Genomic DNA, 27,758 nt, shown 5'->3' with positions numbered 1-27,758 from the left:
GGTAATTAATAATTTATTTAAAGGATAAAATCGACTGTACATTTCTTAAAATTATATATACCAAAAAGATATTAATTATAGAAAATATATCATCTGAAAAAAAAAACGAAAATTAAAAATTGTATTATTTCGATGCTCAAAAAGTATTCGTCAAGAAATTTAGCTTCTAAAATCAGAAATATATGCGAAGCTCGTTTAAATATGTTAAAACAGAATGTATTCATAAACATATTAGAACAGAATGTATTTATTGTATAAAATTGTTAATTAATGTTTACTTTCTACAAATAAGACTTTTTTTATAAAAAATTTCCTTGTACGAATATTTTTTGCTCTTACTGTAGACATATTTTATCGTAATTATATAAATGGTTGGTAATTAATATATGACAGTCACGTCTCAAAATGCGGAAATAGAGCTTCATTGATCGATTCTTCGAATAATTCCGATTCTTCAGGTCGTTCATAATCCGTTCTTATTTCGTTCTTATTTTTATATCGTCTCAAGTAATGTCTTAAAATGTTAATACTGCTCTGTGATTGATTTCTGATATCTAAAGATGTAATCAAGACTCAAATATAAAAATCATTTATAAATACAGTCTTATAATTCTTTCTTTCTTTTCATTTAAAAGAGATGTTTGCTCAAGCAGAACAACTCACGATAAAACAATGTCAAAATGACGTTAAAATCAAGGTTAAAATGAATCGTAAATTACTGAAAAGTGACTTTTAGGCTCGGTCCGATTTACGCTCACAATACTCTTGGAATTATTTCATTGTTGTTTACCAAATCTTTAACAAGAACAAATGATGTTTACGAAAATTGTGAGCGTGAATCAGACTATAATTTTGTAGTGATCATTTTGGAGTCATTTTAATGATTAATTCTGCATAAATCTCTAAATAAAACACATCATGATATAACGTTAAAATAAATCTTAACTAATTGAGAACTAATTTTTAGTAAACATCTTGGAACCATTTTATGGAACGTTATTTTGATGTTGATATGTTCTGTTTGTATGAACTTCAAATAGAACAATTAACGATAACATCAAAATACTATTAAAATGAATCTTAATTAACAGAAAAGCAACTTTTTTTTCAAGTTATCTTGAGATAATTTTGATGTTATTTTGAAGTCATGCTTAGTGACTTGAGTTCTGTTTGTATAAATTCCAAGAACTATTCACGATAACGTCAAAACGTATCTTAACTAATAAAACAATTATTTTGCAATTTCGACGTCATTTTGACTCTATTATGATTCTAACTCTTTAAATTAGAAGTAATATGGCCAATGAACTAACTGTGTTCGGTGTATTTGACATGAGCTCAGTGATTTTGTTGATTTCATTAATTCCGAGTGTCGCGGACGTCGCGGTCGGGTCGTGCGTCGCGATCTGTCGTCACGCATGAGAATAGAGAAGGAGAAAAGACGAGGACGACGCGGTAGGGGTCGGCGCGCTTCGGGAGACGCGGTTCCACGAAACGGTATATACTGGCGCACGATGACTCGCCGTGACAAATACGAGCCAAGTCGTTTCGCGGGAGGAGAGGAGCGTCACCGTCGCTTCGCGTCACCGTCCCGCGGACTGCGGTTTATTATACGGCCCGAGTCCGTGCGCGCATCATCGTCTTCGTCGCTGCCACTGTCGCGCTTATGTAAGTCGCGATCCGCCTTTTAACTACTTTTACGACACGACGACACGATACGTGGGAAGGGGACATCGGGAAATGTCAGAATAGATACGACGTGAAGTGAATGAGAAGACACGAGGATTTTTATATACAAACGGTAACGAAAGGATCGAATGGTACCATTTAACGGGGCCGCGCCGTGGAATAGTGGTCGATGGCTCCTCTTATATCAACGCGACGCCACAACGAGACAGCGTGGACCCCGTCGATGCGCGTGCACGTGCGGATGATAATCGGGCTACCGGCGCAATCGAACGAGAGTCACGGCCGTGCGGACGAGTGGACCCCGACGGTGGAGGATGCGATCGCGCGTGCTTAAATTGCCACACGGACCTCGAGTGATATGTACGTATCGTATTTTGTATCGCGCGTGCCGTGCCAAGACACGAGAAGGCGCGGAGCGGGACTTCGAAATTTCCCGCGCGAACGATAAGCGACTACGTTCAAACCCGTTAATCACGGTAACGTTCAGACGCGTTAATCACAGCAATGTTCAAACGCGTTAATAGCGACAACGTTCAGACGCGTTTGAATTGACAATAACGGCGAGTTAAAACGAAACGTGCGTCAAAAACGAAAAAGAGAAACACGACAGTAAAAAGAAAAAAAAAGGAAAAAAAAAGAAAACGAAAAAGAGGGAAGAACCGTCGCCGTGCGATCGGTTTTTTTAATCGCCGAGCGATTATATTCGGTGATTCGTAATACTCGAGGAGAAAACAAACTTAATCGGTTGAAACTTTCACGGCGAGAGTCACGTTTACTCCGCGACTCGTGCTTCGTGATTCTGTCGATCACGTGATATCTGCGCGCGGAGTACTCCGCGAGGAAAGCGATTGCGCGCAGTCACTCGACAATTTGACGATCTACGAAACGTACGCTCTACGGCCGTCGCGTCGGCCCGTTGCTCATGTAACGTGGTCTTTTGGAACGCACAGCCGCTTTTACGACGCTTACGCCGTACACGCCGGGCGCGCACACGCTGCATGTACGTCTGTACATGAGGACTGGCGAATGCGGGATAACAATACGCACACACATATACGCATACCCTCCCGCTGATTTCATTGGTTTTGGCGGTCGCCGCAGATCCGTGAGTCCGTTGTGTCGCGTGGTGTCCCTCGTATCGGAGGGCTTTTCCGTGGCTTTTCCCAGTTGAGAGCCAACACACGTGCGCGCTCGCGCGCATGTGCTCCGCGTTAACTGCGTGTGCGAGGGTGTGTGCCGTTCCGTTGTATGTCAACGCGTGTGGCTCGCGACGACAAGTGCCGGCTGAATCAAACCGTCTCGCACGCGGCCGAAGATGGAGAACACGACGTGTCCGACTAACGTGCTGGAGAGCGCGAGCGTGCCCGGCCTGATGATGCTGCTCGCCACGTTGATCGCCGGTGGAATCGTCCTCGTGATCTGCTACGCTGTAAGCCGGCGATCGCGTTCCCGCCAGGACTCGAAGAAAAGTAAGCATCCATTCTCAAAGTCCGTCCTACCGCGGCGTCTGCGGCTTATCCGCGTGCCGCACGCACACACACACACACGCACACACACACACACACACACACACACACACACACACACACACACACACACACACACACATACGCGCGCGCGCGTGCGACACTTCGCGCCGGCGGCCGGATCGAGCGAAAAACCGGCCTGTTATTAAATGCCTTACACACTGGCGGCGCGCGACACGCTCATGACCTGGTCTGGTTCGTCGGCCACGTTTCTTCCTTCTGCACATCGGAGCATTCGAAGACGAGCGACTTCTCGCGCCAATTTCGACGCGTTTTAATTGCGCACGTTTTTAAGTCCCCGTCGTCTCGGAGCAAATTTCCCAATTTGATATTTTCTGTCTTTGGCCTCTCTCTCTCTCTCTCTCTCTCTCTCTCTCTCTTTGAGAAATAGAATTGTAAATTTTTACTCGAACATAAAATTCGTAGTAAGAAGTTTCGAGTGGAAAGATTATGATTGTAGCGAAAAAGATGAAAGAAAAAAGTAGGATAATAAAAGAGAAACGAAAACAGATATGAGTCACGTGGCATCCCGATACATATTCAGGTGTTTTGATGATTATTCTCAGACCTTTCCTTTGTTGATCGTAAACAAGTTGCATACTTATGTTTGTGTTTTTTTTAGAAAACACGAACGTCGTTCTAACCTTCTTAGCATTCAATGAATAACAAAGATAATAACGATATTTATGTCGAGTGTCTCTTAAAAGGAAAACAACTTGCGTCAAATTAATATTTTTAATTTACATCTTAGTTCTTGGGCAAGTTTTTCAATACATATTGATTCAATACATTATTTATCGCTGAGGGAAAAGAGATGATTGTGGAATCTCCAACAATTTTCTGTCATGAAATTCGGATCTGTCACGTATTCAAGAGATCTTGTGAAAATGTTTGACTCTCTAACTAAAGTTTAAAGTTTTCCCTACAAAATCGGTTTTTTAAAAATATTCTTAAGAGTTTTCGTTATCGTGGATAAAAGAAGTATTTCGACTTTAAGGATGTGTGTGTGTTTTATACATATTTTCAAAATGTTAACAAAATTATGAAAAAATTATAAATTATTTTAAATCATGTTCAAAAATAATATGACAAATTTGGTAACGGTTTACTATCTAGATCATAAATTATTTTAATAAATAGTAGTATTTTTTTAAATTTATGTCCTAATAAAAATATATAGAAATGTATTACAAAAAAAATGATAAAAATCTCAATTTTTTTAATATAAGTACATTATGTATTCAAGATTATTTACGTAGAGTTACATTGCGATGCATGCAACTAGTTGTTCAGTAAATAAAATATTTATTCGTTCTATCTTTACAACTAATCAGTGAATTACAATGAAACTTTGCATAAATTATTTTGAATATTTAAAGTACTTATAAAAGAAAAATGTAAGTTTTTTTATCATTTTTTAAATTTTAATCTTTAACAATAAGAATAATAACAAATAAAATTAATAAATTATAAAAATGTGTTATTAAACATGATCTTATTCACACAATATTTTTATATATATATAGTTTATTTAAAGTGTAAATATATTAAACATATTTCCAAATTTAATTTTTTTTGCAGGGACTGTACATCTAATACATTCTTTGCTCGTAATTCATTAAAAATCATTGTACAACTTTAAAAAACAGATTTTTTTAAACTGAAACTTTGCTCTATCGAATGTTATATTTGCCAAAGTTTTTTAAAAACATGTAGAATATAAATGAATATAATACAAATGAAATAGCGTTATGAAATTTTGTTCCAACCTAATATATATAGGGTGTTCGAAAAATAATGATAAATCTTTCGCATAGGGGCAGAATAGACTAAATTGAGAAAAAAAGTCCTCTACCATTTTGCAATTTTCATCATGACAGACAACGTATAACAAAGACTGAATACGAGTCTAATCCTGTCACAATGAAAGAACGCATTAGAGTTATACTACAAAACCGAATATCAAGGAAATCAGGGAAATATCAGGGAAATTGAAAACGGTCAGGAAAATCAGGAAAAAGAGTCGGATTATTTTACAAAATTTTCTGAAGAATTAAAATTCTTGGCTTTATAGAAATTTAATATGTATACATCACGTTCTACTTAACAATTGTCAAGTATGTCAGCAGTATTAATAGTAATTTACATTGCTATGTTAAATTGCTCTTTCAACAAAATATTTGATGGTTTCCAAATCAGAGCGAAACTATAAAAAATTTCGAAATACTATTGAAAATATCGGAACAAAATCATGTGTCTGAAAATCAGAGAAAAGGCATAGAATTTTAGGATAATGGAGTTTTAGGAATTTGTGGTAAGCTTGTTAAAAGGCTTTTTAAATTTTTTTATGAGGAGAACAAATATCTTCTTATAAAAAGGAATTAAAGAAAAATAAATAAGAAATTGCTCGACGTTCTTGTGTTGTCGAATGATAAAGTTTTTTTTTCCAATAAAGTTTTCTCAGAAATCGAACGAATGGACGCACCGGTTCGCTCTGCGAGTTTCCCGTTAGCTACGATTCAGTGCGTGTCCCGTTTATCTCCTCATCTGTGATTCTTTTATTTTATAAAAATGAAGCCGCGATAGATCGTAGAAGCACTATCCCACGAAATCTTCGCGTTTCGATAAATGCGTGGCGATCACGGTTTCCGTTAGCCGCGTGCACTAGACGAGGTGTTGATCCCGTTAGCGTTTACGTGAAATTCGCGTGACGATGTTGCACGTGGACGATTGCGAGCAGAAGAATGATTATCGTAGATGCGTTTACACGTACCTATGCACCGACACCCGCTAGCACAGTAATAGCTGGTAATGTCACCAGGCATTTAAAGTGACATTTAGAAATGACGCAAAGATGCATGTACACTTCGAAACCTACGATCCAAATCCAAAAATAAAACAGCTATCAAACTCGCAACACGCGTGCAGAAATTTATTGCATCTTTGCCTTACAATTTTATTCCCTTACAATTTTAGACTTATTGTAATGAAAGACACTTCTTTATGTTTTGATCTTCTTCGAAAAGATCGAAATTTTGCTAAAGCTTTTTCGCGTTGCTTCTTTAATGAGATTCTGAATATTTTAGTTAGCTTAAGTCAACTTAATTACTCCAGTTTAATAGAGATTTATTTTAGCTAGCTCAAAATCAGTCAGTTTAATTATTTTAGTTTAATAGTGATTTATTTGGAGAATACTTTTTTAGTATAGGTAATAATTATAAAAATAACTAACTGTGTTTAAAAGTATTATTAATTTATGAAGTATAATATTTTTAAACCTATATTTATAATAACCGTATATCTTCAAATGTAAATCTCGAAAGTAATTCTCTACCTTGCTCCGTTATAATCGTATTACAATTAAAGTTATGAAATAAAATAATCACCATCTGTAGTTTATATTTTATCTCATTATTTGTGAATATCATAATTTCTTTAGTTTTGTATAAATGGATCTATACATACATATATTACACACATTGTATTTAAAAACTTCTCGATAAATAAAGTATTATTAAAAAAAACAACCAGGTATCTATCTAGTATCTATTTTCATAAATAATGCAGGAATGAAAGAGTTAAATCGGTGCTAAAAAGTTACAATTATCAAAAGTTTTCAAATGATCAAATTTTCTTCGAAATTATGAATGAAACGTTACGTCAAAGATACAGAACTCTATTGGTAAAACTTTTGGCACAATAACAACAATTTAGCACAATAACTAATTATAGTGGGATTAATATTAACTAGAATTTTGCATTCATTTGTTTATAGTATTATTAAGAATTATTGAAACAAATGAAAAAAAACTTAAAGATTTCTATATAGGCGCGAAAATGTAGATGAACATTTTGAAAAGGATTTGGCGAACTTTTAAAGTCAGATTAAACGTTTTTTGGCTTCGCAGTCTTAAAAAATAAAGGATATTAGGTATTCATATACATATACATTTAATAAGGCAGGAATTAAATTTTCATGACTTTTTTGTTTATGTAAATGGCGTGTTCTTTATTCATATAAAAGTCCACGGGCCGTGGATTATTGACCCCTGTCCTTGAACGTTGCACATCAAACGACATGCGTCATTCATCGTCTACGCATTTCTTATTTTGATTTATCGTTCGAACGGCTGTTACACAAATGATATTCGCGAGTGAAATAGCTCGATAATTATTTCGCAAATAAAACGATATGTAATAAAGAATTTTCTACGTCGTAATTTGACAAATGTGAAGTATGTAGAGAAAAAGAGAAGAGATGATATATTGCTTTGAGACGATTTCTTTCATTTCTTCAAGAATAAAGAAAAACTGTCTGTCACGTGTGTATTGAATCGTTGAAAGTTAAAAAAGGGGAAAAAATAAAGACGATGAGAGAGAGAGAGAGAGAGAGAGAGAGAGAGAGAGAGAGAAAGAGAGAGAGAGAATATATATGTGTTTCTCAGCGAGAGACATAAAACATCAAATACAGTAAAATATTTAAATTATTACTTTATTTTGAACATTTTAGATTTCAACCTCTGTGAAGTTAGCTCCTAATTATTTAAAAAATTAAGTTTTTCAGAGTGTTATATATATTTTCGATACGTACACACACACACACACACACATACACACAGTTGTAGAGTTTTTGATAGTTTTAGAAAAAATAATTCTGATCATTAAGGACAAAAAAATGCGATTCAAAGATGTAGGTTCCATTTATATAGGTTCTATAGATAGCGCGCGCGCGCGCTCCATTTTTTAAATAATTTTTTAAGATTTCATATAATTTTAGAGATTATTTCTTAAAACTATCAAGAACTTCGGAACTACCTATCAGAAATCTATACAGAAAAAATTAAATTTTTTTTTAAATAATAGGGTCTAGCTTTATAGGAATTAGATAAATTTTATATTCTAGATTCTAGATAATATAGGAATAAAGAATTTTGTTATATTAAAACAATTTAAAAATATGCAAATTCTTTTATGATTTTTAAAATTATTTTTTGAAAAGGAGTTTACTCGAAATTTGCATTTATGGATTTTTATTCGATGTGATTTCTGTAGTTTATTAGTATATCCTTTTGGATTAATTTTTATTTGCAACATATAAAATATGCGATATTTTAGAGAATTCTGTGAATAAAAATGAAGCAAAAGACGCACACACGTACGTACGCGCACGCACACACACACACACACACACACACACACACACACACACACACGCGCGCGCGCGCGCGCGCGCGCGTGTGTGTATATATAAAAGTACGAATTTTAGGAAATATGTAAAATTCTAAGTAACAATTGCGCGTGCAAGAAATGATCTTATAATCTTATATTTAATGTATAATATATATGCATATTAATTCTAGTATACTCATCTTTCCGTTTAATTATGTGACCGTTTTTTTTATCACGTTATAATTATACACGCTTTGATATTCACAGAATGTACAAGCAAACTTTTCTGTCCATATGCACTTGCAACAGGTGTTTAAATTATTATCTGCCTCATAACTAAGGCAGTCACGTCGCGATTATGAAACTGCTTCATATATTACTAAAATGAATTCTAGTATTACAATTTTATTGAGTTTCTTGAATATCATCTCGCATCTGATATTCGTCGTTCGAATTAAAGGGCGAAGTAAGGAGAATCTCGTAGCTATGATGTAAGAATATATATATTTGTTGCGCGTAATAATGATGAGATTGCTACATTTGAGGCTAAATTTTGATTAGCTGTTTATCTATCGTCTATTTGATCTGTTTGCAAATCTAACAGATCGTGGGAGAGACCTTATTTACGAAAATAAAAAATTTCCTATGAACGCTAATCTTATATCATTAACGGCAAATTCCATTTATAAATATAGGGATTGCAAATTACTTACAACAAATGCAAAATATTTATCAAATATACTATAAACAACAAATTTGACGATTAAGAGAGGATTCTGATTTGGAAGTTTGATTTTTAAGCTATATTTACGAATTTTTTCTGAAAAATTCGTAAGGTCTATTCAAATCAGGGTTTTTCCTACATATTTTAAGTATCTTTTAGAATTTTTGTATTGTAAGAAATAAATCTTATATAATAGTTTATGCAAGATTACGAAAAAAATAAGGCGCTACACGGTGACCATGATTGCGGTTGTTCTGTTCATCTGAAACAAAAAGACTAAAGAGATTCTTAAAGCATATGAGTTTGTCTATCATTTGATCTATGATAAAAAAAAAATATTAGAAAGAAAAAAATGGCGTTATTTTAAAAATTATATAAATTATATTTTCCGATTTTTCGAATTTTTTTATCTTTAAAGTGTTGTAAAAAAATAAATAAAAATAAACATTTTATTGTAGTTTTAAAAATAAACATTTTATTGTAGACTTTATTATAGTTCAGACGAGAACTATATATGCGCTAAAAAGATGTATGCAAAATTTGAGCGCAATTGGTTAAATAGATATTGAAAAATCATGATTACCAGTTAAGAAAATATTTCGAGAAAAACGAGATTACTGCACTGAGAAAAAAATTTTGTTGATTCAATTAAAGTCTATATTACGAGCTGTCACTAATATAAGTGATTTATGTATATTTTTATTGAAGGCATAAATTATTATTTCAATAATTATTATTTCAAGGTCTTTATGTCAATAAAAATATGAATTAATCACTTATGTTAGTGACAGCCCATAATATAGAATTTAATTGAATCAACAGCATTTTTTTCTCAGTGTGGTTACGTAGAGATAACACTCGAATAATATTACTTATAATCAATCTGCTATTCCAGGACCACAAAGGGCACTTTTTTCCTTTTCCTACAGAACCGCTCTTTCATCTTTGACAATGAGTTGCGGTCATTGATCTTTTCCGAAATATACAATGCTTTATTATCTGCTCCTGAGCGAAGGGCAGAGCGTGCTCTACATTTCAGGTTCTATATTTTTATAATCATTGCGAATCCGCAAAAATTCTTTTACATATTTATTCTACAATCCAAATACTTGCGAAAAATACAATTAAAAAAATCGATTTTTTTTTTACCATTAAGACCAGAATCCCCCCTTAAATTTTGCAATCCTTTTGCGTATAGCAAAATTATTTTTCTTCGTGTTGCTTTTTGCATTTATTTTCTGATTGGTTAACACTGCGCATCTCAGGAATGAAATATCTTTTTATACACTGAGAGAAAGGATTTTATTAATTTAAAAGCTACCAGTATTTTAACAAATGATTTGTAGATATCGTGACAACAAATTATTATTTTAATTCGTTATGATTGATGCTAGTCTGCTATTCCAACCAATTATTAGTAATAGAAGCAATTAATTTATGTAAAATTTAACTTATTTTTCGATAGACATTTATTTGCTAACAATACTGATTATTTTGATTTACATTGTAAATTGTGTATTATTTGTTACATTAACGAATAATGAGAAATTATTCGCAATAATAATTGATTGATTCGTTTTTTTACCACACCATTACATTTGTCATTCTTTTGTTGCTATAACAAACTCATTTCTCTAAGATATCATGCTGGGTAGTTAGATATGACCTGTCGGAATCTGCAAAGAATCTAGATGTTAAGTTAATTTCTGCGAAAAATGACTAAAATATTGGTGAAAGTAGTCAGACAAATGGAACAAAAGAGAACTCTTGAAAAATCTTTATAAATAGCTGAAAATAAGCTATTATTTTCATTGTTTATTTTTGCTACATACAAATTCCACTAGCTAAGCTAAAGCTATTGAACAGTTTCGAAGATTTATGGAAGCTTTACAATCAGAATACCTATATTTGTGACAATAGAGCAATTTCATTCTTTTCCATGTCATTGGTTCAATAACAGAGATTCAAAACGGAGAATTCTATTTCCTAGTATTTCTTTTTTCTAGAGTTCTAATGTTTTAAAGGATTAAAGGATTAAATAGTCAGAAAAGATTATTTAGAAAGGAAATCCAAGTAATAAATAGTATTGTATGAGAAAAATATTTTATTTAATGATTGAAATCGTTATAAATTCTTTTTCTTTGATTTATTCATTAGTTATTCATTAGTTATTGACCCGATAAGAAAAAGGAACATAAAATATGAAAGTGATTATTGTTGTATACAAATGTAGCCATAAATCTCCGGTCAATGTCTGTTTGTTATTGTATTTTAGCTTAGCAGGTAAAATTTATAACGTCGTGACATTGTGTCTGCTTTGTGTCGATCCACAAAACTTATTATTTCTCTCACAAAACAGAACGATCTGGGACCCATTCGATTCTTCTTGAAATATGAAAATTTGAAAAATATATATTTTTTTATATCAATTTGAAATTTAATCTTTTCGTGACCAGCGAGACATGTGTGTCTCACTAAGAATTTTTTTAGAATATACCTAATCATTTATAATACAATGCATTCTAGTTGCATTAAAATGTTTAAGGGATAAAACAACCCTTCAAACTTAATGGGGGGGGGGGGGATAAAAGTATTTTTAAAATATTAGATTTTTGAAAAATCTAAATATACACACAGTTATTATGTATATAAAAAATCAAAAGTTTTGTTTGAAACTTTTTATGTATCTCACCGTTTCGTTGATAATTAGCTTGAATCAAATATAAGCATCAGCTTAATTTTTTTTTAAGGGATTTTATTCTTTAAATTTTTAATTGGACCGATATAAAAAATACATATCTTAGGTTTTTATGTTTAACAACATATTTCAAAGAGAATTGAATCGATTCAAAACAGTTGTGGCAGACCTCTTGTCAGTATTATAAATTAATCTAATTAAATGAGAGAGTCTATTCGATCGAAGCGGATCTCAGTGGTATTTCTTGTGTGAATTTATATACATCCTGATTCTGCATATCGCGCGATGAAATCTTTTTACTTCTATATGGCCGAGATAATATTTTTCGCAATAAATTATTTGCAGTTCTTAGAATTTCATTAACATATGACGATTAATAATAATTCTGATTCTTATAAAAAGATGCTTATTAGAACATAATAAAAAATGCTTATTAAAACATAACTGAATATTTAAAAAATTACTAACTACTTGTACAATTTAATAAGTGATATTATTATTCAGATTTTGCTCACAAATGCGTTTTAAGACCAAAACAGATTTCGGCACGCGATTTACAGAATCAGAATATATATAAATCACATAAATCACACAACTAAGATCTGCGCTTTGAATAGCTTCCTCTTGTTTAATTAGATTTATCTTCATTGGTCTAAATTTGTATCATATTGGTTATACATTGGTTATATATTAAGATGGAAAGAGAGGGTAACTCAATTTTTCGATATTTTGGACATGTATCTTTTAGGAAGAATTATATTCATTTTGTCTAATCACTTTCATCCTTTTATTTATACATACATATATATGTATATATATATATATATATATATATATATATATATATATATAGAGTCGTTTCTAAAAAAAAATGTAATATTCATAGATTTTTCTACATTTCGACAGGTTGCGAGAGTTTCTGTTTGAATAAAAAATAATTCGAATCAATAACTCAATGATAAAAAAAAGGAACATACAATATAAATTAGGTGAATGAAAAATAAATAAAAATGCGAGTGCGAGTCAAACTCTACCTTCTTAGATATTTTCTGAAGATCCATTGTAAGAGATCCGTTAAAGGGATAAATGTAATTTGAACAAAAAATCAGTTATTTTGTTCAATTAGAGAAAAAGAATTTCTTCAAAATCGAGAAAGTTTAAGCTACTTAAGGACTTTTTAAAGACTCTGAACATGAAAAGATTTATATCCTCATTTTTTTCTACAAAATATTTCTTTAAAACATATTTTTAAAATAGGAAAAGGAGAAAAAGAATGGTTTTTTTTTTATCTATGTCATTTTATGACATAGGATTTCACTTGTTGTGTCTACACTAGTGAATACCTTTCACATAAATCTTTTCTTCGCGCAGAAAATTTCTTTTAGCAGATGTGTACCGAATGTTTTTTGGAGAGCATAATTGTCTATGGATTATTTTGTAAGCAATTTATCAGACTTTCATGCGCACGTATATTTGTCAAAGTCGAGTCGATCTCTCGTGGGATGGATCGCAGGGTGGAAGGAACGCACTCTGATCAGGCGGCATGCTGGCATGCGCATCGCGTGCGACGGTATAAATAAACTGCGTACGCGTATACGCGGACGTATCGCGTGCGTACACGTGGATCTGATAGCGCGGCGGCAAGAGAAACGCTCAGGGACATACGCAATGGAAGGACCACGTGGAATGAATAAGTGCATGTATTCCCGTTGTTAAAATTTTGGAGCGCGACCTTGCTTGCCTCCGAGACAAGTCCTCGTTTGTTCATGCGAATAATCACACGAATAATCACACGAATAATCATTTACGATCGCAGGACTGCTTATATGTGTACGATACACTTATGTTATGATATATTGGTTAAGGATTGAGAGGGCGGATTTTCTTTACGTTTTTTCTTACTGTTTTCATGTATTATGGAATTATTTGGAATGTATCTTCGATCAGAATTGTTCGATTATTCTTTAGATTTTTATTATGTTTTCTAGGAAAAATAGAATAATTTCGATTAGAATGCATTCCAAATAGTTATATAATACAATACATGTTCTGTTTTATTTTCGAAAAAATCGTAAGCACTGAATGTTGTAAATTCGATTTCGAGAGAAAATAATCGAAAAAAAAATAAAATTAATATGAAATATAATCTATTACTTGAGTGATTTGAGTTATTGCATCCAGAGAAAAGTTTCTTTGATTAAAAAAAAAGTTTGTCAAAGAAATTTTGTGCATTGCTATACGTAATACGTTTAATTTCTATAAAGAAAAGTTTCTTTTAAACGTCATCTCTTGAAATCAAGTAAATATTTATTTTTTTCAAAGGTATTTTCACTTTAATTTAAAAAATCAACAAAAAAGAAACGATTTCTTTAATTTAAGAAATAAAAGTAATGATAAGAAACTGTCTTTAATTTAAACATAATTTTTCTCTGGGTGTGATCTTACTATTATTGTTAAGTTTATTATTCGAAATAGAAGTAAAAAGAAATATGAAAAATGAAAATACGAAAAATTAGAAAAATATTTTTTGCTACAGAGATATTTAATTGTTGAGTTACATAATCGGATAATAATTCTCATCGCTTGACTCCTATATGCTTATATAGTTTTGTTTTTAATTATCATCGCATTAAAAAATGTTTCAAATGAGATAACATTCTACATTCTACATAATAGTACAAAAAAGAGATAAACTAAAATAATTTCATATAATTAAAATTGAGTTAGTAATAACGCTATGTAATTAAAAGTTTTCAAATTCTGAATTGAGATAATTTCCGGTAATATGGCATGTAATAGGATAGTATTAGTGGCAAATACTGAATAATCTTTTTAAACTATTTTCAAAAACATGTTGCAACTGTTATCGGAGAACGTGAATGGAGCAAAATGACTAATGTACATATTTTACACGAACTTAAGGTGGTTTAGTTTAGTAAATAGAATCATCAAAGAGAAACGTCTAATTTTTTTATATAATGAAGTTGAGATACCGAAATTTCAAAACAGATTTTTGAGGGACATGTATTACTTATGCAACTCATACGATACACGAATTTTTATCTTCAAATGCAAATATTGGCGCAGACTTACTCTTTATTTGAGAATTTGTTTAACACATAATGTTTGCGTATGTAGTTAAAAAGTGAAAGTAAAATGATTAGCTCGACTAACAATTCTGCCGTGTTGAAAAATAAAATCTGAAGAAATCGAACAATTTCTTTAAACAAAATATTTTTAATGAAAAATTAAATATTACAAAAAATCCTTTTACGTGGCACTTGGGGGATCCCTGTAAAGTATCCCTGTAATTATTCAATATATTCCCTATTAGCTTGAATGATGGTTTCTATTCTCGATCTGAAGCGTCCGTACGCACACTAATGTAGCTCTGTCCATGCCGACGAATGCTATCTCAATAGCGGTCCTTAATGATGTCACATTTGGGGTGCCGACTTGTTTGTGACCACACAGTAACAGGAGTTTAATGCTCCACAGTAGCAGTCCAAGGGATTTAAATCTGGAAAGCCAGAAGTGCTTGGACGAAAACATATTGACGTTATCTGAGAGCTAATTTGGAATGACTCATGAGCAAGTGCACCGTCATGCAAAAAACATATGGCCTTCCGGACGCTACAGTTTCCATTCATGGTTTTACTACATCCGTCAAAACAACAATTGTCCTGGATTATCCCAGATCAACGCTTGAGCCCTTTCAATGACTGCTGGGGTCCTCGCATTCTTTCGAGTGACTCTTCCTCACTGGTATACTGGAACCTTTGTTGAACTATTCTAAAGCCGAATATTTTGCTACGTCATAAATGGTTGACGCATCCTGTATATTTCTTAATATTTGCGCATGTATTTGCGGGCGTATTTGCAAACTTCCGTCCTTTTCTACGAACATATCGACTTTGTAACAGTTTGTTGTTGTCCTTGCAACGAGAAAATATTTTTTAGAAAAAATGCTTTTTGTCTCTGCTGTCAGCATTACTGGACACATATGGTTAAGGCATGCGATTTCAAGATATTGTATCTTTTGCTAAATTGGCGAAATTTTTTCGGTCGCACCTGCAACAAAACATCGCATGTCGAACTGTAGCCATATGTGTTTTAGTGTTTCATTATTAAGATGGAAGCAACAAGAAGAAAGGAATGGAGAAGATAACACGAGAGTTAAGTCGAAGTCGAAAGTGCATTGATTATTTAGATAACAAATTTTCTTGTGCTTATCTGACTGCACTATTTGAACATTATTTACTAATTAAAAGATTCACATATGTGTGTATTCTTTCAATAAAATTATGAGGATTTTGTTTTAATCAATAATGAGTAAACTCTTTTCTCATAATATGAACTTTAATTTCTAAATTATTCAATATAAACAATTTAAATTAATGATAAAAATAATTTAATGAATATGCTTAATATCTATAATCAAAATGACGCGTTGTATTTTAGATGTTTAGGCATAGATATTTTGTACTTTAATGGCTAAAACTATTTGTTAATTTAGAGTATATAAAAATTGAAAAGAAAATTAGAACTTTTAATAATTAATGAGTTTCTACGAAATGATATGTCAGTCTCATACATATTGGATATAGTAATGCATATATAAATAATGCATGAAGAAACTGTGAAAATATAAAAATACTTTTGTCTTCGTAAGTAATAAAAAATTTCCAGGATTCCATATGATGAAAAATTTGCAGGATTTCCGTACGATGAGAAGTTTGCGAGATTCCTGCGATGGAAATTTCCAGAATTCCATGTGATTTTCGTAGATAATTCAGAATGATGTTTTTCATAATTACACATAATTATTTGCAAGAAAATATTAAAGAAAAAAGAAAAAAAAAGATAATTTTTTGACTGCTTATATTTTTGTGTAATTGCAAGATTATGAATTGCGTCGCGCGCGTATATTTTTCTTTCATTTAAATAATTCAACTTTTTTTTAAGTTTTCATCGAAGGCGAGAATTTATTCTTGGAACACTTATCCAGCGGACATCGCAAAACATGTAGATCGTGCAAAATCTTATCATTGCGCGCAATCAACAAATTAATGCCACTCCTATTATATGCGTCAAGTATTACGTTATGCACGAATTATCTGATAAATATGCCGATGAAAAAATATTAAGTTTTAAATGAAGTTTTATTATTGTTCTATTTGTGACTTTATATCTATTATATGGATAGTAATAATATGTATTATACGAATATTTGTTATACGAATATCTACATGTATTTCATACGGTTGTAATCGCATATATAAAATTTGATGATCGATGATGCATAGCGACATATGCATATCTAAAATATTCTAAATAATTTTCCATTTTGTTTCTGCATAATACGATAATATTTCTGCTTAAATACTTTTTATTTATATATTTTTATATTTTGTAAAACGGAAGCAGACTATTCTTCTTCTCCATGACTATTCTTAATATAAATGTAGGTGAAATTAAGATGATTCATTTATTTATTTGCTTACGTATGCGACGTGTTGTAATTACATACAGTTATATTATCGAGACATCAACATGTTATGAAGACGATAAAAAAAATTTAATGAATGCATAATGATATGTTTTGCAGATTTTTTAAAATTGAAATATAATATCTAGAATTTCATGCGCATTTGATAATTTTAAAAATTGTATTCAATATCTAAGTATTATGCTAATTAAAATGCGGAAAAAAATCATATTTAAAATTTTTCTTTATTCTATTGAATTATTCTCACAATTAGCATTGGTTGCTATTGTGCGATATTAAAAGAATTTAATTAATTATGACATAATCAAGAAATGTTTTGAAAACAATTCAACACGGTAAATGTTTACTTTGAGGAATGCTTCTTTGATGATATTAATCTTGATGTTATCAAAATCATGATCTGAGTGACTTCTAACAGATTTTAGCCATCGCTCGGTATTCGTTAAAAAGTTATTAACAATCAAAGTTCGTAATTATTTCTCAGCTTTGTACATGGAAATTAGATGATTCTAGGAAGGAGACCGACTAGATAAATATGACTTTGGGTACGATCAACGCGATGCTGTAAACGCTTTGAAGCATTTTTTAATTGATCAGTTTATAAAATTTTTTCTTCTAATTAGTCCATCAAATGCTTCAAAGCATTTGTAGCGAGATTTTTTTTTTTACAATCTTTCTAAGCAAAATGAGATCCACTTCACCTCCCTCCCTGCCTAGCCTGTACGATTTTCCATACGAACCAAAGTTCACCTCTTCCTTTGCCTAGGGGCGTAACTTTTGCGGGAGGATTGTTTCGGTATTGGGAAAGGTGGGGTAGATCTCGCTTTTCACACACATACACATATGTAGAAAGTCTTATGCCCTGAGACAGGAAGGGATTATAAGACCTGCTTTCCCTGCAAAGAAAATAGGATCCTTGGGTCTTTTGAAATTCAAGGCCCTGTGATTCGTCCATGCGAATCTGTATGGCCTAGATGAGAAAAGAAGGAAGGGAAATGGGGATCTTGTTTTGAAAGTCATTAAATAAACAGAGAAGAGAGATATGATGAGAGAGATGATATTCTTCCTAAATATTGAAAATAAGATGTTAAACATATTTTTTTTAGAAATTACAACATATATTATCAAAAGAGCATTCCCTAAAGTGAACATTTATCTTAAACACTTTATTTCTCATTTTATATTTTTGCATTTTATATTTTTTACGATTTTTGAATTACTTAATTATTAATTAGCACAACTCAATCTTGTAACAATGATAAAATAAATAGCAATAATAAAATAAACTTCGTCTTTTTTTAAATATTAAGGCTGTAATTAAATGCGTTTTATTATTTCATTTATATTTTAACAGTGTCGAAATTTCATTACTAATCTCGTACTTTTTTCAAATTCTTTCACCTTTCGATGATACAGTGGAAGGATAGCGGCAACAGATAGTGGGGGGTTAAAGAAAAGAAAATTTGCACCACTCTTGACTTTTCAAGGGTTGTCCTTTCAGGCCCATAGGTTCAGCTTAGGTATAGACTTATTTAGGACCGCCCATAGATTCACAAAACTGCAAGTTTAAAATTAGTTCGAAATTAGTTTCTATCCGAATTTCAAAGCGAATAGAACTATTAGCACGAGCAGAACATTTCGATAGTGTCGAGTATATTACGCGAGTATATTAAACATGGAATACATTTGTCAGCATGGCGCATACCATTTTTTATATTTTGGAGTTCCAAGTGTGCTCGCGACGGATCCGCGGTTTTCGAACATTACACCATTTTGGTATTGCACCAAAATTCCTGAATTCGAACAAAAAGTTGCCGATGTACGTGATGTGCCATATGTACCTGTGGATATGAATGTAGTGAATTATGTCTTCGACGCATATAATACATACGCCAATAACAGTAAATATACTATTTTTTATTATATATATTTTTTTAATTTTACTCGTGTCTTGTATAAAAATATACTATCTAAATATAAATTGTTGATTTTATTTAAACTCGTATATTTAAAAAACTACTACTTAAAAATTTACACAGTACTTTTTTATTTAATTTTTGAGAATTTTTTTAGTATTTTGATTCGTGAATTTCAGGATACTCTGTAGAGTGAAAAAAGATATAAACCCTATTCTAAGTATTTATTTCAATATTCGAGCGAGTAATGATTAAGTAACATTCAATTATCATAAAATCTGAATTTATTTAAAATATATATGTAAATATATATGTAAAAAAAAATATATACATATATATATATGTATATATATATATATGTATATATTTTTTTTTTCAAAATGCGTGCGTGTATTGCGTATTTGCAGATGTTTGATAAGTGCAGTTGATAGGTGTTTTTATAACGTCTGTTTATTTCGCCCAATAATTTAGTGTTACTGGCTCATACTTTATTTTTAATAAAAATATTTTTTTTAATTAAATCTCTATACATATTGGTTATTGCGAAGAATTATTGCTAAGGTCTCGATAGTCTAAAGGCTCAGGACGCTCGCACGGAATGCAAGAGATCCGGATTCGACTTCCGGCCGAGGCAATATTTTTCGCAATAAGTTTATTACAGTTTTTTAAGATTAATTTGGGAAATTTGGGGGGATTATTAATATTTCAGATCAATTGCGTTTAATGCCGACAACCATATCGGCACATAATTATCACACACACGCACATATCTGAAATTAATTCATTTGTTTGAAAATATATATATTAGTTCAACATCTCAATACTCAGACCGTAGTGGCGCTTCGAATTTTAAAATAATGTTATTTAACATGAACGGTCTTGTTTCCTATCTTATTGCTTTTTAATTAATTAAATAAAATAATATTTGTGGCTCCACAATAAAACCAATAGATAAAATACCTGTGTGAGCTTCCGTCTTTATTAATGTGTAAATTATTATATATTCGATAAAATACAAATCGCAATTATAATGTATTTACTAATTAATACTTACTAAATGAAATTAAAAGTAAAATATAAATTCGTATACGTTTTGACGCTGCATTTAAGTCTTCTTTAATACATAATTAGTGTACAAACTCAAGTACGAACTCCAGTTTGTACTCAATTTTATTAATCATCTCATTGAAAAGGATTCATTCTGATTTGAAACGTCTGCGGGTTTACATTTTATTTTTAACTTTGTTTAATAAGTATATTCTAATTGCTTATGAATTATATATTTTATCGCTAATGAATGTTTAATTTATACATCAACAACCGCGGAGATTATTACCATATTTTTTTTTATTGAAATAATTTTTTATTGCTTATTATTCCAATATGTTTAGATAATATTTTGTTTGCTTTTGCTTCACATGTATGAAGAGTTCAAATAGATCTTGGAAGTTCCGACGGAAATTCCGACGGAGATTCCGACTTCGAATTGCGAGATTCATTCGCTTAGATTTTGGGTTTCAATCTCGTTTAGAATATTAATCGCTTTGTTGCATTTTATGTGTTATAGCGTATTACAGTAATGAATCCGTTCCAACATCGCACATGTATATATCATCACCACCACCAGTACCAATGCAGCCCCGCGAGGGTAATAAACGCGCGAAAAACAATAAGAAACGTCAAGCCCAGCAAGAACGAGTTCACCCTTGGATGATAGGTACGCTAAAGGGACATACTGGCCTGGTAAACGACATGGACTTTTCCAGCAATGGCAGATATCTCGCGAGTTGTGCCGATGGTATGTACTAAAAAAAAAATTAATAAAAAGAAATATTTACTCTCCTCGATTGCGTAACTCTAATCGGTGATATAATATACTATGGAAGTATATTATAAAAAATTATTTGCGTCGTTTATGACATCATTCAAACCTAATAAGAATTCGTTTCGAGAGAATTTATCTTACTTTTAGAGTTTACATTAATAATTTTAGTTTTTTGAATATTGAATGTTGATAAATGTCAAATGTTGTTTTTCGATTTAAAAACAGATAATAAAATTTTATTTTTTTTTATTACGTGATTTTTTTCTAATGCTAATAAAAATTTAATTCATAATTTTTGTTATTTATATTATTAATTTGATAATAATAATTGTTTCGCGATTTTATCAAAGAACTTATGTTTTAATTTAATTTAATTATTCTAAAAATTACATTATTATCACAAGTTTAAATGTAAAAAATTTTTAATATACACTGTAAATAAGTATGTAAAATTACATACATAACACGCGTAAAAATTATACAATTTGTAATGGAAATGTATAAAATTGTACATTTTTACAAAAATTAGTACTTTTACCTCTAATTATGTAAATTATGTCTTTATATTATATAGAAAATTTTTTTTGCAATAATTGTATATTTTATAGTTTCTATGTAAATATATAAATTTTTCTAATATTATATAACATAATGATAATATATCACATATTGCATTTTTGTTCATACATATCAATACATAGTTTAAGAAAAATTGTACGTAATTCATTGTGTAAATATATACCTTTAATAGCAGATGCCAAAATTATCCGCTATAATTGTAATTTTACATATAATTTACAGTGTTTGGAAGGTCATAATTATGGACAAGTGTTACCATAAGAGTTACGTTATAACGGGAGAAAACTTTTTTCTATTTTTAATACATTTCGATCTGTTAATATAATATAATGATCCACACGACGCGAAGACACAATAAATTGATCGGTTAAACTTGCAAATCGGATAATGTATTTTTTATACGTTATGTCGCGCGGGAATTATTCATGCATATTGTGTATGTAGATAACTCGCTCGTATGTAGATACTAGCGGCATAGTATCGCCTTTCTCTTTCTTTCTTTCTTAGCTGATTTTCCATTTTGCAAGCCGCATTTTCCATCACAAGCTTCCCGCAATTTAGAATCGATAAAGTCTAAACTTCGTGTACATGTCACTCGTATAAAAAAAAATTTTTTTTGCAAATTAGCTCGACCATTTCTTTTTATTTGTAAACAAATAGTCTGTTTACAAGAGAATACTGTGCATCTTTAATCAATACTGATGTATTGATAATATCTAATAATCCTGATGTTTTGTAAGAGATTAAACATGAACATTTTATCTATATGAACTGACAATTGTAAGTCTGGGCAATATAAATAGCCGAAATATATTTTGCAATAAATTATGAAGTTTCGAGTTAGATACCATGCCGCTAAATAAGTAAATAGGAAAACAATTCTGCAAATATCGTGAATAACATATTGTAGAGAAAATATAATAAAAATGCCCAGATATCAGATTGATTAGGCATTATTAGATAAGAATGTTAATCTTGTTAAATCGCGATAGATGGATTTCATCTGGCACATCAGGGAGAAAACAGATTATTACGTTTTCAGTGGGTCATCGAAATTTGCAAAATGCAGTATGCAAAATTTCGTACTGATGCAAAATACAGTGTGCAAAATTTCATTATTTTTATAATACATGTTGTAATTTTCTATCTTCTAAAGCGGTCAACTTTGATAAGATAAGGGACAAAGCGCACACAAAACTTTCATAATCCTATTGGCGAGATTTGTTTCGCTCTTTGACAATTCTAAATTGATTTTTTTCTAAATTAACCGTTGGAACTTTCTGCACGATATTTCGCGTCGACCATCCTCTTCTTGCCGCTCAACAATTTTGTGCATAAATATGACATATAGTAAGTTGTGCATAAATATATAGCATGCGACCGGTGCGACCTTAGCAATCGTACTGAATAAATTTCGATGATTTGATAGAAATCGATCTCATATGTATGGATCGCCTCTTAAAGACAGAATATCATACGTCTTAATCATATACATTAATCATGCGCCTTAATCGTGCGATATTGTCGTCTGACAGTTCATTGTCAAAGCATGAAAGGTAAAGAGGTGACAGTAAGTATAATATTTAACATGAAAATCAGGTCAAAAGTTGTATTTAATGCCGACCATTGTTCTAAATAATTTAAATAATATTAGCTAATTAACGTTGACAGACACGCGAATAAATTGGGATTTCGTTTTAGACATAAAATTTATTTAATCTTTAAGTAGTGGATGCTCAGATTATCCCAAACAAATTTTATCTTTATAATTTTTAATAATATGTACAAAGTTAAATTTACATTATTTTATTATATTTTTATGAGACAGAGAAATATAAAAATAATAAATTTTAAGATTTCTGAACAATATTTTTTAATTTTCCTTTTTCAGAATACAAGATTTTTAAAATAACTTTATGTGGGGTGCTGTTGCTACCTATAATACATACTTGAAGGTTAATAGGTTGACGCAAAATTTGATTTGATTACGTAAAAGTAAAAAGAATGAAGTAATATTTGAATGCATGTTTATTACACATTTCTCGTTTATGTCATCGTTTCAGTGAATAAAATGCAAATAACGTATCGTATGATGAATATAAATTAATTAAATGAAGATAATCGGTTTTGATTAGTCAGGCACAATCCGGCATGAATATTAACACTACTAGATAAAATTACTTTACATAAGAAAGTATCATGATCATGTGGGCGTGAAATATTTGTGCCGTTTTTGTATTGTAAGAACAAAGTCTAAATAAAAATTGGGAGATTAGCTTTCGGGAAGATAATTTATTCCTAAGCAATTCCAGCAATGTCTTTATTAACGAAAATTATGAAACAAAAAACTTTTTATACATCGTTATTTATGTGACTACATTTTTATAATAATATTTCTTAATTTAGGAGGGTGTTGTTTAATATACCTAAATATGATTTAATATATCGTATCTCATACATACATTTTTTTTTATTATTGAACATACAATTATTAATAATAATGATGACAATTATTAATAATAAAAATATAAATAAATAAAAACACAAAAATTTCTAAATTATCTTATTTTGCGTACATTAAAAAAAAATCGGATACATTGATGCAATTTTTAATAATCAATTTATATAGTTGATAATAATCTAACAATGCATTTTATTCTGTAGTTTTATGATTTATCGTAGAATATATATTTATTTTATGTACATATTACAATTATTATAAAGTTTAGATCAATATATATATATATAATTTTTATAAAATTTATCATGTTACCTAAATCGTACCACCTGCATCGGTTTTGTTACGATTTGACAATTCATATTTATTTATTTACATATTATTTATTGTATTATTTATTATTTTATGATTATGTATTAATTATATACTTATAAAATAAATGTATCTGATAGAAAAACATTAATTGTCAAACCGTATCATTAATTATATTATTTTGTATTGGATATTTTTTGTGATCATTATTAATATTGTATATAAACCATTTCAATCCTATTTTTTATTGTTTTTATTCGCAAATATATCTTTTAAACGAGGATGTTTGAGAATTTACGATTTAGGAAACTGACTACTTAAATCGTATCTTTTACTACATCATAAAAGATCTATAACAAATTAATTGTTTATATAAAATTAAACAGTAGGTGTATTAAACATCCAGCAATTTCCAATATTAACTTGCTTGCAAATTAATATTTAATGAGAAATATTATGACATAAAATATAGTATGATTTTCAAACTCTCTGTATACGGTATTCATTAGCTACCTCTTAAAGTAAATATGTAATACATATTTATTAATTCTATTACTATATAATTTTACATTGATAATTTCCTTGCGATAGAAAATTCTAACGGAATACCTCGATTATATTATCCGGGATTATCCAGTTCCCAGACTCGTCGCTAAATACATCAATAGATACGCTCTAAATATACACGGAGCTAGATAACACCGAGTTACGCAATTAAATTAGTTACGTCAATAAATAATAATATAATAATCATACCGCATAATAAATCAGATTCTTAATCGAGTAATCAACAGCCATTAAATTATAGATAGCTACAAATTCTAACGGCTTGCCGTTAATTTATCTCGTAAGCACCGATCACAAGTCTCCCATTAGTCAGATTCCAATTTAAGCTCTTGAATACAGTTTGTCGGTCGGCGTCATTCATTTCATAATTCTGTTTGATGGAAATTATCGCGGGAATCCACGGATTCTCGTGGCTGCAACGACTTAGTCACGCTTCACCGGAAAGTAGTACCAGGTTTCCTCGAACGGACAAAAGAGAGAAAGAAGAGGAATGATTTTATTAAATGACGCAACGGTACATATTGAAACGTCGCCGTCATACCGCATTCCGTTACTTGAGCAACAAACGATTCCCTCTTATGTCCGCATCTTCCCTTCTACGTGCGTTCCCGCCTGTCTCTGTCTCGCCTTCCGTTGCTTTCGCGCGGGCCGCTCTTTCCCGTTTGGGCGCGCAGTTGGCTCGAATTCAATTATCGATATCCCGCTTCTGCGATGCCGGCGAAACTTTCGACGTGTTTCGGTGTTACTCCCATTAACAAGTCGCAATTTGCGTTTATTCTTTATCGGCACGTGGCTAGATTCGATTTCGCATGATTCGAATGACGTCTCCGAAGAGATACCTGCGGTGGAAGCTTACGAGTCGAAATCTTGAATTTTTTAACAATTTTGCGGAAAGGTCAAGTAAGTAAAAAATATATACTAATAGCGAGAAGTAAAAGAAGCTGAATTAATATACAGGATGTATTTATCGGGGCTTATTAACCATATCGCTGCATTTCTAAATAATTCAAATACGAGCAACGTTGCATCCAACTACCTGGTTTCCTGGAAAACTCGATAGTCTGGATATATTTTTAACAAAATCCCGAAAGATTGTTAAAAAACTTTAGGTTCAAATATCTCTTATTAGGTTAATGCGAGAGATTTGTCATATTTGTTAAAGTTGGAAGCATAATTTTAATATATTTTACTTAAAAAGCAAAACTATCGTGCCACGGGCTTCATTTTTATTCTTCATGCTCTTTTTTATTTATCTAGATAAAAGTTTTTACTTTTTTCAAATTTCGGTTTTTTAATTTATTTTGTTCTAATTTTACTTGGTACGAATTTTGATGGAAAAACCAAATCTCTAGCATCAACATAATATCTATTACTTTCTCCGCGAGGAACGTATCGCTTCTTGAACACTGACGGTGGATGTTTGATAAAATAGTTGAAAGATAATTTTTACATTTGGTAAAAGCTACAAAATAATATAATATAAATATAATCAAGCTATACAATAAATAAAATTAAAAATTAATAACAACATAATATAAATAAAATTAAAATTAAAACTTAAAAAACATAATTATCACATAAGTTTCACTTCATGCTTTTTTTCTTATTCATCTAGACAGAAATTTAACATTTATTTTCAATTTTCTAATTTCTTTTTCCTAACTAATTCTATTTGATATAAATCTTGATGAAAAAAAAAACACAGATTTTTAGCATCAACTTAATATCTATTACTTTCTCCGCGAGGAACGTATCGCTTTTTGTGCAATCACGTAGATGTTAATAAAATAATTTAAAGGTAATTTTTATATTCAGTATAGAAATAATATATAATTTTCATACAGGATGCATTAAATGTCTATTATTTTAAATATTATTGGTCATGCTATTTTTTAAGAACAAATATCTGGCATTTGCGAATAGGGGCACTTACGTCGTACACGCGTCTTTCGCGAGATGTTTCTCCTTCGGCCACTATACTTACGGACGACTGTATGCAACCGCGTTCTCGCTATTTTTATCTCGACCAGCGTCCGAACGCGCGAACGTCGCGCAAATTTATCGCGAGGACGTGACCGAGGCGGCTGACCGACAAAAAGTAATATACATTGTGTTCTTTTTTTTTTCCGTCGTTAACACAATTAGCGAAAGTAGCGTGTAAACGCTTCGTTGAGTTTACTTTTACATTTTACCGCCGTTATTTTTTATCTCGAAAGACAGCTTAATTATCCCTCTCGTGTGATGGATTGGTTCTCTCTTCTCTCCCGGTTAACAATCAGAGCGCGAAGTGACATTAGCGAAAATCATGATGGCGATAGAATGAAATAATCGCATCGAATTAGATATCCGTTCGAAGTGAGGTGATTGTTGAGAGGAATTTATAGAAGATCATTTCCTTCGTAAAGAAAGTTGACTCTCATTTGCGATAAAATATGGAGTGATTATAAAATGCTTGTACAGCTTTAAATTTTTATAACATCTGTTCTCTACAGATAAAATTGATCTGTAAAAAGAGTAAATAAATTTATTTCAATTTTATTTTCATTTATTCTTTGGATGTTATTTCTCAATCTATTGACGTACATATGGAGATAAATGAAGACTGAAGAATTTTTAAGATACACGCTTATACGCCTATAAATACGCTTTGCAGTTAATTTATAATAAATAATAAATTTCACATTATCTTTATCTACAAATCGTCTAAAAAGCAGTATTTTATTAAATACATGTGTTCTTGGCTCAAATTTCGTGATCGCGATTTTTGTTAAATTATAGTGAGATTA

At 31.0% G+C, this 27,758-nt stretch overlaps 1 protein-coding gene across 3 annotated transcripts in view; it reads left to right on the top strand.

The window, feature by feature from the left end:
• The first annotated feature begins 210 nt into the window (after positions 1-210).
• Positions 211-27,758, top strand: part of LOC105146622 (transducin beta-like protein 2) — a 62,011-nt gene continuing 34,463 nt past the window's right edge. Inside the window, exons 1-2 of one of the 3 annotated variants that reach the window (XM_087413753.1) lie at positions 211-2,049; positions 20,799-21,029. In XM_087413753.1, coding sequence (XP_087269879.1) covers positions 2,004-2,049; positions 20,799-21,029 — 277 coding nt within the window. In that variant the 5' untranslated portion in view covers positions 211-2,003. Of the gene's footprint in view, positions 3,159-20,798; positions 21,030-27,758 lie in introns of all 3 variants that reach the window. The other 2 variants (XM_011057007.2, XM_011057008.2) reach the window with 2 other exon arrangements.

Source organism: Acromyrmex echinatior, chromosome 1 (assembly GCF_024713525.1).
Source record: "Acromyrmex echinatior isolate Ae372 chromosome 1, ASM2471352v2, whole genome shotgun sequence".
Lineage (NCBI taxonomy): Eukaryota > Metazoa > Arthropoda > Insecta > Hymenoptera > Formicidae > Acromyrmex > Acromyrmex echinatior.
Note: the sequence above shows the minus strand (reverse complement) of the source record. Positions and strands in the feature narration are given on the sequence as shown.